The sequence below is a fragment of the Ostrinia furnacalis genome, unplaced genomic scaffold (assembly GCF_004193835.3).
Source record: "Ostrinia furnacalis isolate ACB-3 unplaced genomic scaffold, ASM419383v2 OfSCF1629, whole genome shotgun sequence".
In the NCBI taxonomy this organism is placed as follows: Eukaryota; Metazoa; Arthropoda; class Insecta; order Lepidoptera; family Crambidae; genus Ostrinia; species Ostrinia furnacalis.
The window spans coordinates 295,192-314,570 of NW_021131868.1; the positions used below are offsets into that span (position 1 = coordinate 295,192).

The 19,379-nt window shown below is 37.3% G+C and overlaps 1 protein-coding gene across 2 annotated transcripts; it reads right to left on the bottom strand.

Moving 5' to 3' along the window:
• Nucleotides 1–62: 62 nt before the first annotated feature.
• LOC114353133 (uncharacterized) lies at nucleotides 63–19,379 on the bottom strand. 2 transcript variants are annotated; one of them, XM_028304972.1, is made up of 10 exons: nucleotides 19,298–19,379; nucleotides 5,159–5,259; nucleotides 4,882–4,946; nucleotides 4,366–4,475; nucleotides 3,946–4,025; nucleotides 3,510–3,613; nucleotides 2,784–2,937; nucleotides 1,774–1,883; nucleotides 551–707; nucleotides 63–398 (listed from the first exon to the last, which is right to left on the bottom strand). In XM_028304972.1, exons 1-9 carry the CDS (start codon nucleotides 19,310–19,312, stop codon nucleotides 604–606), a joined length of 843 nt encoding a protein of 280 aa, XP_028160773.1. In that variant the 5' UTR covers nucleotides 19,313–19,379; the 3' UTR covers nucleotides 63–398; nucleotides 551–603. The 2 variants fall into 2 exon arrangements, with proteins under 2 accessions (XP_028160773.1, XP_028160772.1); XM_028304971.1 differs by lacking the exon at nucleotides 19,298–19,379 and adding an exon at nucleotides 16,305–16,344.

Sequence of the window (19,379 nt, forward strand, 5' to 3'; positions counted from 1 at the left end):
ACAAACTGACATTCTTCATTCTGCTGCAGTAATAAATTCTTTTGTACCAATAGTTTACTTCGGTTATTTCTTTTCGTACGTGTTTAATAAATTACTACATAAAATCAAAATATATACACGCTTTTTTTTAATTGACTCTTGAGTCTGTAGAAACATATTTAACATGGTAACTTCTTTATTTAATATCATTAATTTTGTTTTGCATTTTTTAGGAAACTACTCTTTCAAATGGCATTACAAAGAAAAGAGTTTTAGGAATCCTATCTTTTGTATAAGGCTTTTCAATTCGCTCTGTTTTTAGAACGATATTCGAGACAAAATTAATCTGTGTAACCTTAATTTTTTTTAAAGTTAAGCAAGAACTTGTGTTTCAATGAGGGTTTACGCGAATGAAAAATCCGCCAGATGGCAATACGTAGACGCGAGGTCCAAATGCTGCATGATTGGTTATTTTTGACATGACATTGACAGATATGTCAAAATCCACCAATCACGCAGCAGTCAGCACATCCACGTCCCGCCATCTAGCGGATCTTTCATTCGTGAAAACCCTCATTGCTATCTAAATATCTACAGACCAAGAATTTTCTCAAAGTAGTGAAGTTATTGCTTGTCGCGGGAGTCGGAGTTGCGTCGGTTGTCCGCTTCCTTCTCGTTGCTCTCGCGCAGCTGAGCCAGGCGCTTCGGCTCGGCGTTTTGTTGAGAGTCTGGAATTGGGATGAGGATATTAAAGTTAATAAACAAAAGAAGAACACTTTAGCTCGAAGAAATCAGCAAGTTTAACTTTCCCCAAACTTGACCTTCATTGGTTGGGTTTTTATGGCGGTCAAGCTGTAGATCCTGGCTACACAGGAGTTGCAGCGGTGGGAACGAGAAATGGGAATAGTCCCTTTAATTAATAAATAGTGTGCAGTATATTTTTTTTAGATGTGCTTATGGATAGAGGCTTGTGGATTTCTATTTGTTTTATTGAAGTGATAATAAGAGAATTCATTGTTCTTTTTGGTGTCGTATATCGACTCTGATGACTCTAGGCTATCACAAAGGACGCCTTTAAGTACCAAGAATGATCGCAGAGGTTGAATGGAAACCGAGTTTTAAGCATCTTTCAGCAAAATTAATCAGTTTTTCCATGATCATGGTCCGAAATATTGGAGACTATTTAATTATCAAAATGTTATAATCTAATTTCTTTTCGATTGTGAGTTGTTGAGTTCGTTCGTTTCAGCCGAAAGACGTCCACTGCTGGACAAAGGCCTCCCCCAAGGATTTCCACAAAGACCGGTTCTGCGCCGGTCGCATCCAGGCACCACCCGCGACCTTCACCAGATCGTCGGTCCACCTAGTGGGAGGCCTGCTCACGTTACATTTTCCGGCTCGTGGTCGCCACTTAAGAACTTTCATTGTTGAGTTATGGCTATTATTATAATCCCAGTAAATAAATAAATCTTTGGACAATTTCACACAGCGCCAGCTAGCCCCAAAGTAAGCAACTTAATGCTTGTGTTATGGGTGCTAGCTTAACGGATATACTACTTATATACTTTTTTTTTAATACATAAATATTATACATAGTCACACCCAGACCCGTCACAGAAATTAAAATTCATCATTTCAATTTCTGCCCGGCCGGGAATCGTACCCGGGACCTCTCAGCATAGTAGTCCGTTCTGAACCACTACATCAAACGGCCGACCAGTGTTATTGAACATAAAACTGTAATTAGTTAAAAAATTGTACTAATTAATTTGTCTTAATAAAAATATTGTTCACCGGTGCTGGCAGCTCGTGGATTGCTGGCGGTGTTGGCGGCGTGCGTCTGCAGCGCGATCAGCTGCGACAGCTGCACGGGTCGCGCACCAGATGGCGCTTGCGGAGCTTGTCTGTATTCAAAGAAAAAAAAACATTTAAATTGGAGATTAATTTCAAAATACTGCTTTTAAAAGCACCAGTGTGCCTACCATGAGTTTACGTTAGGTGTGCTCGCTAGCGACTGCGTAAAAAAATGACATTTAAATGTATGACATATTGTGCAGCGCCCCTAGCGGCTACTTTCAAGAAATAAAATCTTCATAGAATTTTTGACGTATTCGCTAGCGAGCTCACCTAACGTAAACTCATGGTAGGCACACAGTATCGGCATTTAAAGGTAGTGACTGTCACATGGATAAGCCCACCTTTCGTGCATCTTATAATTATACAGTCATTATTAAATTAAAATTAATTATATGTTTTCAATAGTGGAATCGTTATAAACAACCCGCTTTCTTGAATATTTAATGAAAGTCAGTAGTCTTATTTTCATAGAATACAAAAAGATATGATTTAACATAAGACATGCCTTTTTGAGCATGTCACGATAAATACTGAGCCACGCTGAGCGGGAGCTCGTTGGCACAGTTTATACATATACCTACCTTCTTTTTTGTCATTTAGATAGGTACTGATATAAATATTATATTCTGTATTAATAAATTATTTCTATTCTATTATACTTAGGTTCATATCTACATAATAAATCATCATATCATACAGACTATACATTTTCACACGATACAAAAACAAGTAAAAAAAGTACATTTAGATCCCGTTTTACCTCCTTAAGGGTTGAATTTTGCAAAATCCCGTCTTAGTGAGCACCTAATTTCTAAAAGGAGCCCCCATGCAAAATTTGAGACTCCTAGCACTTGTAGTTTCTGAGATTTCGTGATGAGTGAGTGAGTCAGTCAGTCAGCCAGTGACCTTTCGCTTTTATACATATAACTGACTGCACAGCCACTTACTGGTATTGGCCGGGGTGTTCCGGCTGGTAAGCAAACTGCTGCTGCTGCGGTGCCACGAGGAAGCCAGGGTGCTGCTGGACACCAAACCGAGGGTACCCTAGCAGTGGGGACACTGCCTGGCCTGACGGGTCTAGGAGGACTGCGTTTTGGTAGCCTGTAAAGTTGAATTTTAATATTTTGTTATTTTTCATTTTTATCTAATGACTAGCGGCCGCCCGCGACTTCGTACGCGTGGATCCCGTTTTACCCCCTTTTCCCGAATTTTCTTTGCTATAAACCTCACGGAGCCCGAGACCTGTCCAACGAATGTAAAACCGTGGAAATCGGTTCGTGCGTTCTGTAGTTATAGCGTCAGGGAGGAAAACCCGACTTATTTTTATATAGTAGATTTAGCCATAATAAAATAAATTGTTTCGATTTAATAGTCCTTCTTTTATATTTTAGTATTTTTCATACTTGCAGAAAATAGATGCTCAAAAGTCCTTGTAATATTTTACATAGTTAGCTTCATTTTAAATAGCTCTAAACTTCTTAAGATTGTTGATTATCCCTTAACCAGGCTCTACTTTAACTGAGCCCACATTCATTTGACCTTTATGCTGTGAAGATACGGTTGAAAACCAATGAATTTTTTGGGCCTGATTAAGGGTCAAAATATAGTAATTAAATCCGGAATGTTTTTGTAGAGAGAATATTTAAATTAAAGATATTAAAGAGAAAGTGTACCATTAACATTGCCGGGGAACTGCGCACTGCCAGGATACTGCACATTTCCTTGAGGTGCTGCTGCCACTATGTAAACGGGCTGGTAACCACCAATGGTGCCAGGTCTGTAACAGTAAAATATGTATTATAGTTGCATAATACTGGCAGTATTAGTGTTCATCCAGTGGTTTGTTCGTTCGTTCATTTCAGCCAAATGACGTTCACTGCTGGACAAAGGCCTCCCCCAAGGATTTCTATAACAACCGGTCCTGCCCGCATCCAGGCGACCTTCACTAGATCGTCAGTCCACCTAGTAGGAGATCTGCTCATGCTACGTCTTCCGGCCTATGGTATTTTATGGTTACCTTACTTTATGGTTACAAAACTATGTTGAAATTTTTTTTGTGAAAAACAGCACATTTCATATAGGTTTCATAAGATGTAGATGGGTACATACCTGTAACCAGGTACTGGCATGTGAACTATGAAGACTCGCTGTCCAGGGACGAGACCAGGTATGTTTGGAGATACTGGTGTCTGGAAAATAAAATCAGTAATTTAAAGTACGCCTGACATTTTATTGTTAATGTGAGAAAGATACTTTGCTCCCTATTATTATGTAGGCGCTGAAAGATAGGCAAACTGTCTGTCGCAATATTTGCATGTTCAAAGAACATTTTCTTTTAAATCTAAAAGGTATCTGGGGCCAGTAGATGAGATGCAGTTTTCACCAAGGTATATCTCGTCTCGTAATACTTCTTCATACTACATAGTAATATTAAACACTTCTTTAAATAAGTAACCGCAGCTGGGTGGTGTTTTCATACCTGCTGCGGTCTAAATGGTAACTTTAGATAGGTGTTCTTTATTTATGTACCTGTTGCGGGGGTTGTTGTGGTTGCTGCGCTCCTGGGATGAGCTCCACCTCGCTGTCGGGCTCCAAGGTCTCCAGCCGAGACGGCGCACCAGGGCCAGCGTTGGAGGAGGCTGGAATGTTTTACATAAAAAAGTAGAGCAAGTGTGTGGAAAAGCTTGAGGTGATATTAGATAAATAAAATTTGGCACATTAAAAACAGAAAATGACAGAACTTAACAGCATTGTATGAATCCATCAGCACAATGCTGCAGTGCACAGCACCACGACCCTGGTCTTCAGTGGTCGCCTGATTGCAGTGGTGGAGAGGCGAGGCGAGATAAATGATTAATCTTTACCATCATTATCAGTATCAGGTCATTAGTCTTTACTATAGGAGTACGACCGTCTCTATTTCATCAGAGCAAATGGCAGATTTGGCAAATTTCATTTGCACTGTATCTAGGATTATTTATAGCTACAGCTAAACACACATACTTGCATTAAAAATATTATGAATGGTAAATTTTATTGACCTACCCTGTTTCTGTTGTCCTTGGTTGTAATAATTGGCTACCTCCGGGTTATCCAAGTAATAGTCTAATCTGAAACAGAGGAAAAAAAATGAGGTTCAGTTATTTTTGAAACACCTACATACATATAAGTATATCGATGTTATTATATTGCTTAAATAATTATTATTTAAATACTGTTTTAATAGATTTTTGATCCCTACTGACACAGTCATAGCAATTTTACAGCAAGAATGGTTACTCCTGCCAATATAATAATAGCAATGTCCCTCGCGTGCACTTACGGGCTAATCTGCTGCAGTTGCACAGGCGCGTGCTGCGAGTACAGGCGCGGAGGAGCGGGCGGCGCGGCACTCACTGCCGCGCACAGCGCTGCCAATGTGAACTGGAAATAGTAATATTATTATGTTAATAAAATATTCAAGTGAAGACCAAAAGTAGGTAACTTTGAGCAGCGAATTAGTTTGGCCACAGGTTTGAGCCGTTTTTTTATCCAGAAAACAATGTTGAAAATATTCCTTGGCCCAGGCAGTTTGCTCACAACCAAAATAAAACTTTGTCACACTTTCATCTTGCCACCCTCCCTCTCCACACTTGGCCGATTTTTGTTAAATGTGCCCACTGCCCTATGGGCTGAATCGACGTCTGCCTTGGGCCGGTCGATTTGTTGTACATATTTATCTTCGGAGGGTGCAATAAGCTAGCGATTCCATTAAGGCATATTCTGTATGTGTCTGTGGATTTAAGAAGGATCTCATCAATGGAAGAATGTGATCACATTTCACGTTATTACACATCTTCGGTAATAATTAAAGAGCTATCGTTATGAGCTACAATCGGCTCTAGATTACGTCCAAATAAACATAATTACAATTCATTGAAGGATGTGTCATGTCACCTTCGCTAAGGTCCCAAAGGCCGGGTGCCGGAAAACGCTCTCTTGCGCAACGCGCGAAATCTCTCAGTGATAATGGATTTAACGCTAAGAATGCAGAGTGGGAGCCTTGGATATAGGCCTAGTGAATTTAGATTAAATGGATCTGTTATGTAAACCACCATGAATTTGATCTCAAGACGAATTTATTTTAAAGAAGGAACAAAACAGGAAATAAAAGAAATATACGGAAAAGGTTACTCTTGTTAAAAGGTTGATTTTAGGATCATTGATTTCCCGGTAAATCTTGTGATGTGATGAGGCGCTTGATCGTCAAATTGAGCTAAGTCCGAAGTTATTTTGATATCTACCACATGACACGGGCCTACTTCAAAATAAAATTAATTCCTTCCATTTAAACAGATTAATAAGCAAAAGAGTAATAAGTATTTCCTACGAATGAGAGTTACCTTGTACATTTCAATCTTCAAACAAAAAGGAGACAAAGCAAGGACTCTCAGGGAGGACTACAGGGAGTTAATTGAACCTGTAAATGTCAACATGACTCATCATGGTTTTCCTTTTCACTTAAAAAGGCACACACAGATTGTTCTTTGTTATTATGAATTTGCATGGAGATTCAATTATTTTGATAGTTTTGCAGGTTCTGCTAAGGAAAATGAATATTCAAATGAATACTTTTGGTATGAAATAAGTAGGTGAGTAATAGGCCTCCTTAATGGTGCATATCGTTTTCATAAAGGTTACTACACTAAACCTTTGTTTGTCACCTGTCATCCGCTTTGCAATGGAGGGAAGTCGAACCTTAACTTCGAACTCCTCCTATGTTCTTCTGATTAATTTCGTTGCGGGTCCAATGACAGTTTAACTTTCCCCCGGGACAAATTTGACCTTCATTGGTTGGGTTTTTATTGGCGGTTAAGCTGCAGATCCTGGCTACATAGGTGGGAACGACAGGTGGGTGTTTTTAATTGTGGACTACGTGAGAAGGACTTCCATAGATGAGACAGAAATCAACGCATAGCCGCTGGTATAAGTTAGTATATGATAAAACGTGTCATCGTTCATTTGCTACAATAAATAAAACAACAATTATAATAGTGATGTCAATGGTGCGATTAATTGCTATTAAACTATTCAAGGCATTCGAATCCAAGACATCGACGATTACTGAGAAAAAATAACCGTCTGCTTTGAATGCGCCGCAGACGAGAAAAACAACGACATTGTCTCATCTTTCCGCAACAATATTGATACAACACAAAATAGTATATTGAATGATAAATAAATAAAATCAGCGGATCAATCGATAGAGTCGATTCAATTAAATTTTTTATTCGAAATCATCATTATCATCATCATTTCAGCCTTAGGACGTCCACTGCTGAACATAGGCCTCCCCCAATGCCTTCCACGTTGATCAATTGTTCTTCCCTGCGCTTCCCTGCTACCTTTACGACGTCCAAGGTGGACCGACGACATTATTCGCAAACTTTAAGTAAATAGCAACCAGCGTTGCCAGACGTCCCGATTTTGGAGGGACGTCCCGATTTTTAAATCAAATTTAAATGTCCCGCGCGGGACAGGCTCTGTCCCGCTTTTCGGAGAGAGACACTCACTTCACCAGACTATTGTTTGAAACGCCATATTATTCTAAAGAATAAAACTTTTTTAATTTTTTTCTTTTTTTATTCTAAAGACGAATTTAACGATAGAGTAAATCTGATTTAAAATATTATTTTTTTGTTAAAATACATTTTCTATGGCTACTTTTGCTATCTATTGTCACGTAAACGTAATTTTAAGTCAAATAAAAAGATAAACCTTTGATTATATACGTTTTTTTTACTATGTCCCGCTTTTGACGGAAGAATCCCGCTATTTTTACTCAAAAAGTACCAAAGTCCCGACTTGGCGAAAAAAAAAACTGGCAACGCTGATAGCAACCCTATAATTAATTAATAATAATTATAATTATATTTAAGTAATTTTTTAAGGCGGTGGTCCAAGTAACAAAATATTGTTTTTATTTTTATTGTACTCTAACATTTTTTTTGACTTGTACTATCTTATTTTAACATTGACAAACGTCAAAAATCTGTCAAACTCCATACAAAAAGCACTGGTTATTGTTATTTTTACGTAAAAATGGTAGTGCAACTCAGCCTAAGCGAACTCGCATCCCTCACGATTGTCGAAAAAATGTTGTGCCGAGTTTTCCAGAAAAATGCTGGGTTAAGTTTTATCGAATAAATTCTACTTTTTTATTGATGCATTTCCGCATATTATGCTCACACAAATGAATGCAAATGCATGCCATATATCGGCCTGCGATCGCCGCCATGGTAATTAATAGACATCTCGTCATCGATTCATTTCAATTAAGTTTATTTTTACTACTTCCAGTGAACGCATATGCATACAATGTTAGGATCGCACATTCCTGGACTATCTACATATTTATCTCCGATAGTATATTAACAATAGATGGGTTTCTACAAAGAGAGACATATAGAAGATTTTCTCTTTAGTTTTCATCTCAGATTCCTTCCGTAGCCCTTTGATTTCGTTTCAAATCTTGTCTTCCTTTCAACGTGTGATGCTCCACCTCTAAGGCGATTATCACACTGCGCCGCGCTCCGCCACGGACTCTATTCAGAACTTTACGTCAATGTGGTTTTACTGACGTAGTGCTCGTCAAGCTTATCTAAGGCTGGGTTGCACCATATTATTTTAACTTTGACAAACGTCAAAAATCTGTCAAACTCCATACAAAAAACACCGGTTATCGTCATAGTTATACGGTCAAAATTAGGTGGCGCATCTCAGCCTAAGTTTTCCTAAGTTTTCCATAGAGTACACAGAGAAAGTATAAATAAAATATAATATGAGCAAAGTATTAGTGTTCCACGATTTGTAAAAATATAAACTGAACCTTACTACCCTCATTCTTGCTAGACATTTACTAAAGTCTTAACTTTGTGTCCAAATTAACTTGATTGATGAGGACCATGGCCCTCAGTTAGCTAACTGGCAGCCGAGGACTTCCACGACCAATTTAACAGCGAGCGGATGTCATCTTGACAGCACATTTGAATTGTGCTTTTTCTTTAGGATGTGGTCACCTTGAATATTATGTAATTATGTAATCTATACTTTTATTGTGAAGAAGCAAACATAGCTTACGTAAGCTAAAAGGAACAAAAACATACTTATATGCATGGTTACTTTTAGATGGTAAATAGTTGACAAGATTTTAGGAATGATTCCATAGTAATAATGAGTGGCAACAGAGAAATTCGATCGTCAGGCAAATACAGGTAATATTTCAGTATTACCTATGCGTATCGCGTTAAAATCTGTTTAAATGAATCAAAATCCAGTGGTCACTAACGTTACAGACTTGTAAAATGATGTACATATTTATATCGGCAATAAACGTCACAATGTAATAAGCCACGTCCCATCGGAAGGAAGACGCGCTGCTTAGTATGGGCCGGCCGTTAGAGCCTTCACCCACTTGTCTTGGGTCGATTCGTCATAAGTTACATCAGGTGACGGTTTGGCCGTAAAGATAACATTGTTGGGAATAATTACTCGTACATAGAAGATGAAAACTCAGGCAGTTGGTAGAAAAATAAGTCGCAATTTCAATAGAAAAATTCATGTAATGGAAAACCCTAGACGTCTGTGTATTGTTAATTTGGTAAACGGTTCACATTTCTTTTGTACCGCACGTATGCATGGAACCCTAAAAATATTACCTATTACCTTATTGTAATTTGTGAAAATAAAAAATGTTGGAGCGTTTTGTTAAGGGACGATTCACGCGCCCCTAGTGCGTTTTCTATGAACTAATTTGATACTTTAGGAAGGCTACAGAAGGCCTAAGTTTTAGTTAAAATAGGGATTTACAAAATAATTTTTAAATCCTTTTTCTAGTTAATTTATCCCTATAATAAAAACTTCTTTAAGCAGCTTTAAGTTTTGACAAAAGCGATGTCAAAAAGACATTGATAATTTTGCTATCCCGATTTAAGTTCATTTTTGCAAGAATTATAAACAAAGTATAAAATATTCAAATACGTCCGCTTACAAATTAACTGGATAACGGTTGCTACAATAAGTAAGTACCATAGTAGTGTAAAAAAATATTTCGATTTATATGCATTGAAGTAATATTACTACGTATAGAACAGACATCGCGAACAAAATATGTACAGTGCGGGGTGCGGGGCGGGAATTTGACGGACAGCTGTCAGTCAAATCCATGACTATCAAGTTTCATAATTTATGGCGATAAAATCTGCACCAGAAAATGTCGTACTTCATTGATAGGATTGCACGAATAGTGACGTTCCTGCGGTCGCCTCATCATAGACATTGTGAAACGATTGTGAAAATAAACAAATCGGCTAAATTGTGTTAAATTTTCATGGTGCTCAATAGCAAAAAGATTCAGCTACTTACATTATTTTCTTTTATTATATTGTGCGTTTCCTGTAATGTAATCTAAGCTCCCCTCCCTTAGACTAAAATTAGCCCTCCTAGACAAGTGACAAAACGTAGCAGTTGAAACATTCGAAATCACTTCGCTCTGCCGTTTTTTGGTGTTAGTTACTTCACTCTGTGATGCGATTTTAAAATTACAACTGGCGATTCCGAATTCACAACTGAGGGGACTGAGGCTAATCGTGTTACTTGTGCTACAAGTGCGTATGGGCTTCATACTGATGCTTAAGCCATGAATTATTTTTTTGAAATAAAAGAGATTTATGAGTTTTTTTTATTTCATGATGCTTCGCCGTGTGTCTCCCATAGTTCGGTATGCATGCTCGCGCTTCGACTCGAGCAATTTCCCGCATAGTGTAAGCATACGAGGAATTAGCTATTGTCAGCTATTGTATTGTGTCTGCTTGTGCTACCTACTACTATCATCATCATCATCATCATTTCAGCCACAGGACGTCCACTGCTGAACATAGGCCTCCCCCAATGACTTCCACATCGCACGGTTGGTAGCGGCCTGCATCCAGCGCCTTCCCGCTACCTTTATCAGGTCATCGGTCCACCTTGTGGGTGGGCGTCCCACGCTGCGTTTTCCGGTACGTGGCCTTCATTCCAGAACCTTGCTGCCCCATCAGCCGTCAGTTCTGCGTACTATGTGCCCAGCCCACTGCCACTTCAGCTTGCTGATCCGTCGGGCTATGTCAGCGACTTTAGTTCGTTTACGGATCTCCTCATTTCTGATTCGATCTCGTAAAGAAACACCGAGCATAGCCCTCTCCATAGCACGCTGGATCCTACGACTATACCTTAGTGGATTTACGTTCTTTACGTTGTTGCGGTAGTAAGAAAGTGATGTATTATTGCATATTATTACGCACCTTTTGTAACAGCTTTATATCGTGACCTGCAATTTGAGATACGCTCGAATGCCTTCGGAAGTGGAAGCATATTTCGCAACCCCATCATTATGAGGAGCAAGAGAAATTCCATTACATTATGTTACTTTACATTACTGTACAGCACACGCACAATTAATTACCAAGTTAGTATCCAGATTATTCTTAGAGTTAAATTACATATGATCTATTTCTTCAGAACAATTACTTTACTGTTTTCTTTTGTTATTTTTAAACAAAATTATGATGACACATATCGATCTTAAATACTTGATTTTCTTGGTTAAAATATTTATAAATTAAGTAGGTATTATTATATAAAGTAACGGTTGAATTGAAAACTTTGAACGTTTGACAACCCATTATGTCCGCTTTGTTGTAACTACATTATTTTCCTATATTGGGAAAAAGTAAGCATAATTCTTATGTTGTTGCTATAAAATTCGCGTGTCACTCAAAATATGTTAGGACCAGTCAGGACAATGGTAATTCGTCAAGTACGTTTGGTTTGGCGGTCAATGACATCCGTGCCCATTACCGGGGCATTATCCTTTGCCCTTTGTGCTTCATGGCACAGGCTGTCCAGGAAATATCCGACTTTATACACTGCAAACAATTTTTAAATATCTTCTACTTAGGTATGAACTTATTAAATTTTTAGTGTTAAGAGTCGCATCTCAAACTAATTTGAAAACTATAAATAACTTGAAAAAATCGAACTGCCTAAGGCGGGAATTGAACCCACAACCTTCCGCTTGCCGGGCGACTGCTCTTCCAACTGAGCTACTAAGACACTGGATGAACCCGTAATGCGCCCTTAAACATCTAACAGAAATATTGTTGCAAATATTTAACTTTAGATTTTTTCAAGTTATTTATAATTTTCAAATTAGGTATGAACTTTTCATTAGCGAACTTTGATGAATTATTAGCGGTACTCAACGTAAACACGTTTTCTTATGCTTAACAAGGCAGGTTTTTGACCACAATCGCACCTGGTGTTAAGTGGGATGCAGTCTAGGATGGTACAGATCTATATTGGCACAATCTATGGCTGTATTATGAAGCGACCATATCAAAGTCCAGCATAAATTCAAACTTGTGTGTCAGTCAGTCAGTCTTCAATCTATCAATGTAATAACTATGTTATTATAAAATATTATCAGTTAATTATTTTTGAATTAAACGGTAATCATAATGCATGGTATGAATTCCTCCATATATCTCATGTAAGTCGCAATGTTTTAATTGAGATACAAGGCCTTCTTTTAACCTAGATTCAGGAAATTCAGCGAAGCGACTGTGTTATGTAGGATTTTGACATGTTTAAAGTAGTCCACAGGCAACGTAATCTATACTATCTATACTTCTATTCTAATATTATAAATGCGAAGTAACTCTGTCTGTCTGTCTCGCTTTCACGTCTAAACCACTGAACCGATTTGGATTAAATTTGGCAGGGAGATAGTTTGAGTCCCGGAAAAGGACATAGGATAGTTTATATTCCGGTTTTTGAAAGTTTTTCTGTGACAGACAAAATTCCAAGCGGGCGAAGCCGCGGGCGGAAAGCTAGTATTTTTTATAAAGTTTTGATATCTGGTCCAGAAAACATAGATGTGATCTTTAATGTCAGTCTTGTTTAACGTGTGCGGTCGGATATTACATGGACTAGTTATTAAACAGCCGTCCGTCAAAAGTTTTGTATAACAAGTTAGATTTGTATCATACATGCTGTTTGCCTACAGCGCTATATCAGTTTTGCAAATCTTTACAAAAGTCACATGTTTTTATAAGTTTCCTTTCTTAGTTTAACCGAACTAGATTAGCTTGTTTAAGTTAGACGAACAAAATGGTGTTGCTTGTTAATTATTTACAAAAACACAATCTGGAATTAAAATGCGGTAAAAGGTTCTTCATAAGGTTGTATCTTCACTGTAGGGCGTGCAATGACCGTTGATAAAACTAACATACCTAAGGATCCCCGGACCACCAGGACTGAACAACTATATTAATAGGCCTTCTTTCTCGTCAATAATCATTAAATTACCGATAAGTTTAATAAAACCCTTACGAATTTTCTTTAAACTGAGTATTCCTTATTCGACACCTGATCTTCAACTACCATTAGGCGTGAAGAGAGTTGTTGAGTAATCCAAAGGTGGTCAACACAAACAAATGACATTTTCATCAAAAGCCTAGTTCCCACCATTATATGGTGCTTGGCATCATTCAAAAACGCATTATTCTTTCCCAACCCTTGCAAAATGTCACACGTATTTAGCCGGCCGGCACGCTGTTATATCCGACCTGTCGCGAAGAATGACTTTGCGCCACTCCTGTTCACGTAGGTAATTTTATTATTATGGGTCATGACACGATGGTATTTTTAAAATTAGGTACCGCGAAGTAGATAAGAAAAGTAGCAAACTTTCATTAATTGCTGTGTACGAGTTTGTGCGTTTTTCCGCAGCCTAATCTTCAACCACTGTTAGATGTGGAAAGAGTTGCTATTACCGGACAAGCAAATCTAACACAAATATGGTGGTCAAAAACATAACCCTCGTTCTGGCGCAGTTGGTTAAATAGGTTTTGTTCCCACCATCGTTCAAAAACGCATTATTTTTTCCCAACAATTGCAAAATGTCACACGTATTTAGCCGGCCGGCACGCTGTCATATCCGACCTGTCGCGAAGAATGACTTTGCGCCACTCCTGCGCACGTAATTATGGGCCACGCACAGAGGGTCGCGCGTCGCTGCGGCCAACCCAGTTCGATGGGATTGCACAGTGGAGGAAAACCATGGGTCGTTTGCCGGTTGAACGAAGACATTGGTATTTGCGTTAAGAATGGGTGTTTAGGGAAAGACTGTAGACTGTAGAGAATGGGCCTTTTTTTGAAGTCGATGACCAGTGAGAGAATTTAGGAAGTGCGGATCAATTTTGGCTTGAGTTTGGAATACCTATAGAATAATTAATGTTCATGGAAGGGTTTGCTACGAATTTTATATAGTTTATTTTTTAATTTTAAATTAGTACCAAATACTTCATATCAAAATAATCACGTAAAATAATTATGACGAAAACAATTTAAATTCACTTCAACCTAATCTCAAAATACAACAAAATCTATATATATAAAAGAAAGTCGTGTTAGTTACTCCACTTATAACTCAAGAACGGCTGAACCGATTTAGCTGAAAATTGTCAGGGAGGTAGTTTAGAGCCAGGAGAAGGACATAGGATACTTTTTATCCCGTTATTTATTGCCATTAAGGCGGAACAAAGTTCGCCGGGTCAGCTAGTTTTTTAATAAAGAGTGGATGCTAATATAAAATTACTGCATCAGCTCTACTAAAAGATTAAATGAATGGAAATTATAGCCACTGCCCTTAATAAGGTTAATGGAAAAATTACATCCTTAAAAGTGTCTGAAGTACCTACTACACGATAAATAAATTCATCCATTCACCGAAACATATATTTTAACAAGTTAATAAATGGAGACCATCTCCAAATACAGAAGCGCATCATTCAACCGATGCGTTTGCGCACAATTTCAAAATCATTCATCCATTTTAGATCAAAGGTCCTACTATGTAATCCGATATCGATATGTCGTTATCTAACGTGGTTTTTATTATTTTAGTAAATGGTTTCAGTAAAAAGTTGAGAATAGCGTACCTAAAAGCTTCACTTTTGTCATTTTTGCTTCTGTGTTATAAAACATTTAATTAGTTAGGTGATGATGAAAAAGTTCAGTTAAAATTTAAAAAAAAATTGTCTTTTTGATTTGATCACCACGTGAATAGGTAGTAGTAGTAGGTTATGTCATAGTCTACTTTTTTCTTAGTTTCGGGTTACAAAAATGACGGTTAAAAAAAATTACATTGGGCATTATGACTTTTTTAAATATTTATTTTTTATATTTTTTTAAATAGGGGCTTTTACTGTGTGCTGTGCTGTGTTCTACAACACAGTGTATTGTGGAAAAAAGGTAATTTTATCGAATTAGTTTACCGAGGTCGACACCCAGATGGCTTATTTATAATACGGCTCATAAAAGATGGCACACTTAAAGCTGCAGTTGTAGTCAATCAGTAGAACGTGAAAAACTTGCATCCGTTAAATGTCAGTTTCAATTGAAGCTTTGATCAGGATTTATAAGGTAACATTAATTAAGTGGTAGGTAATTAGATTCTACATTCGGGCTTTTTATACGGTTTGGAGAGATCCATAATTAAATAGTGGGTCTTTTCAGGGCAAGCTTTTTGGCTATTATTATTTGAGATTTGAGTAAGCTATTAACTCATTTTTGTTGAACTTTGGACAAGGAAAACTCAGAAAATCACGTTAAATTTTTCAATGAGACACTTTATGTTAGTCGAAAATTGTGAGATCTCTTTCTTATAAATTAAATAAGGTATGTTTAGTATAATATTGTTAATTAGTTCATATTTATCTGACAGTTTTTTTGAGATACTAAATTAAAATATAAGAATGAAAGTTATGGAGCAAAGAAAAAAAAACGAAGTTGAAATTTTTTTTTAAATAACTTGTAAAATGAACTGAGTCATACAATAATCTGTCAACTACCAATTAATATAAATTGAGTTCATTAGTTTGTGTCTGATGCAAATCTTAGAAAAGTGGTTTGTGAATGCATTATTGTACAACTCAACTCAACTGTGATGGGTGCATTTAAGCATGCATTTAATCTAGCATGTGATTCCAAAAGCGACACAGTGATTCAAAATGTCAAAGACGAATCATGTATTTCACTCATTTTCCTTTACAATACATTACCACTAACTTTATTATTAAAATTATGAATGATTAATAACTTTTGTCATTAAAAAAAATTAAAAGCTCGGTTTCTAAATTGAGACTTCCAACTTGAGCGTACTTTTTTTTTCAGAAAGATGAATAAGATATGAATAGTTCATGATTAGGAGATGAGCACGCTTGAGCGAAAAATTTCAGTTCAGTTCAATCAAGCCAAATTCTAAATGCGAGGTTAGCCAAAGTCATTCTAATATTTCACTTGATCATACATAAAATTTACTGACATATTTTGAGGGCACATCTTAATCCTAATTATGACTAGACCTTGCTCCATTAAAGTGTACTTACAATGCGAGCGGCCATGTCCAGCGGAGTGTGTGCGCGTGCGTTTCGCTCGGTAATGCGCGGCGCGTGCGCACGGTCGCTTATATGAGCGCTGCGGGCGTGACGCTAAGGAAACACTGGTGGAAATTGACGTAGGTCTTCTTTCGCTTGGGACAATCTCAGGACTAGTCCTAATACTCCAACTCTTAAAGTCAAAGTTTCTTTATTTGTTTAGACTAATAAACAGTTCTTACAAATCGTCATTTTGCTCTTAAGGAGCCTCTACATGTCTCATAATCTTTTTACCCTACCAGCGCTTCGAGACCAACATTTGGCAAGTGCTGAGAAGAAGCGCCGCAACAAACTCAGTCACCACTGTCTGCCGGTTAATATAAATAAATAGAAATGTACCTAACATTCGATTCAGGAGCAGTTCACTGAATTTACCATCCATTCTTGTATGGTGTATCTTATAAGAATGGGATACAAGATTGCGTGGTATATTAAACAAGGTAGTGACGTGCTAATATCTAGACTTACATATTAAGATACTAGTACTTAAGTAGCCAGGGCATCCTGGACTCCGCGCGGTACATCCGATAATTACCTACAGCGAAGCGCCCCGCCGGCGGGTATTATATCAGTCGAGTGTCACGCGCGCGCCCGTCAGTACGCTGGCGTGCGTTGTAGTACCTAATTCTATGATTGAAGTATTATTACAAAATGGACATAAAGAGTAAGAAATATTATTGTGCGGCGTTCGAGTGTTTAAATTCGAAAAGAAATCTACCGGATTTATCTCTTTTTTCGCTTCCCAAAGATGCTGAAAGGTATGTTGGCCATGTAGGTAATCAATAATTCTTAGGATAGTTTAGGAACCTAACCTACCATGACTACTGCTCAGAATGCGTTCGTTCATTTCAGCAAATTAATGACGTCCACTGCTGGACAAAGGCCTCTCGCAAGGTTTTCCATAATGAATGCGTACTTACCTACATACGTACATCATTACAAATAAGTATATTAATTATTTTTTACTAGACACTACTAGACAGCAACCCTAACAGCGTAAGAAGAGTTCAGAGGCACGCGATAGAAAGAGACAAAACTTGTAGGTGAATAAAATTGTATGTACGTAGTGCTGTGCGAGCTGAATTCCACTGTATCGCGTCGTAGCAAGACTCGCATTTATTTAAATCGTCTTGCGGAGTAATCCTTCTGTACCTGTACTATTACTTATTCTGTGGCCAGCAGGGTCTACATGTTGACCGCCTGAGCGGTGCGTGACGCTAAGGAAACACTAGTGGAAATTGACGCGGATCTTCTTTCGCCAGGGACTATCTCAGGACTAGTCCTAACACTCCAACTCTTAATAATCATAATAATCATAATCATTTATTTGCAATTAGACATGGTATATAAAGATGTTAGGTACAAACAGTGAGAACCATACATGTTTAGCTAAAATTATTAGCATGNATAATTCAACACTTAGAAAGTGACAAAAAACTTTAAAATAGGTAGTTGAAACAAACCACAGCTAATTTTCATAGTGGACTGTACTATACGATAAACATGTCAGTTAATTTGACAACCTTTGTTGGAAACATTATTCAATGAAAATATTGTCCGAACCCTTGGTATTTCTCTTCGACAAATACTTTAACACATTGTGAACCACTTTTCTTTCACGACTATAAAAAGATTTTAGCAATTTCATTCACATAATTAATTGCGCACATTTAAAAATTTGTTTACACTTTGACAGCAATAGACTGACATGCAAGGTGACATGTCAATGAAGTTTTCAGTTACTGTTGCCATTAAAAGAAATTAGTACCATTGGTTTTCCGCAACATGGCGAGGGTTTTTATGTTCCTGGTCAGGCTATAATTTTATCGAATGAACTTTCCGAGGTTGACACCCAGATGGCTTGTTTAAATACGGCTCATAAAAGATGGCACACTTAAAGCTGCAGTTGTAGTCAATCAGTAGAACGTGAAAAACTTGCATCCGTTAAATGTCAGTTTCAATTGAAGCTTTGATCAGGATTTATAAGGTAACATTAATTAAGTGGTAGGTAATTAGATTCTACATTCGGGCTTTTTATACTTTTTAAGACATCCTTAATAAAATATGTTAGAGGGTTATTTCAGGGCAACATTTTTGGGTATTATCATTTGAGATTTGAGTAAGCTATTAACTCATTTTTGTTGAACTTTGGACAAGGAAAACTCAGGAAATCACGTAAAATATTTCAATGAGACACTTTTATGTTAGTTAAAAATTGTGAGATATCTTTCTTATAAATTAAATAAGGCATATTTATATTGTTAATTAGTGCATATTTATGTGACAGTTTTTTAACATACTAAATTAAAAATTAAGAATGAAAGTTATGGAGCAAAGAAAAAATAAGTTGAAGATTTTTTTCAAGAATTTGTAAAATGAACTGTGTCATACAATAATCTCTATTTACAACTAGCAAAGATATGGACTGAATTCATAGGTATCATTTGTATATATCAGATGCAACTCTTAGAAAAGTGTTTTGTGAATACATTATTGTATACTCAACTCAACTGTGATGGGTGCATTTATGTGCTCTACACAATCTAGCATGTGATTCCAAAAGCGACACAGTGATTCAAAATGTCAAAGACGAATCATGCATTTCACTCTTTTTCCTTTACAATACATTACCACTAACTTTATTATTAAAATTTAATAACTTTGTCATTAAAAAAAAATGAAAAGCTCGGTTACTGAATTGAGATTTCCGACTTGAGCGTGCTTCTTTTACTAAAAGATGAATTTAATATGAATAGTTCATGATTAGGGATGAGCACGCTTGAGCCAAAAATTTCAATTCAGAAATCGGCCCAACCTCTAAAAGCGGGGTTAGCCAAAGTCATTTTAATATTTCACTTGATCAGACATAAAATTGACTGACATATTTTGAGGGCACATCTTAATCCTAATTATGACTAGACCTTGCTCCATTAAAGTGTACTTACAATGCGAGCGGCCATGTCCAGCGGAGTGTGTGCGCGTGCGTTGCTCTCAGTAATGCGCGGCGCGTGCGCGCGGCCGCTTATA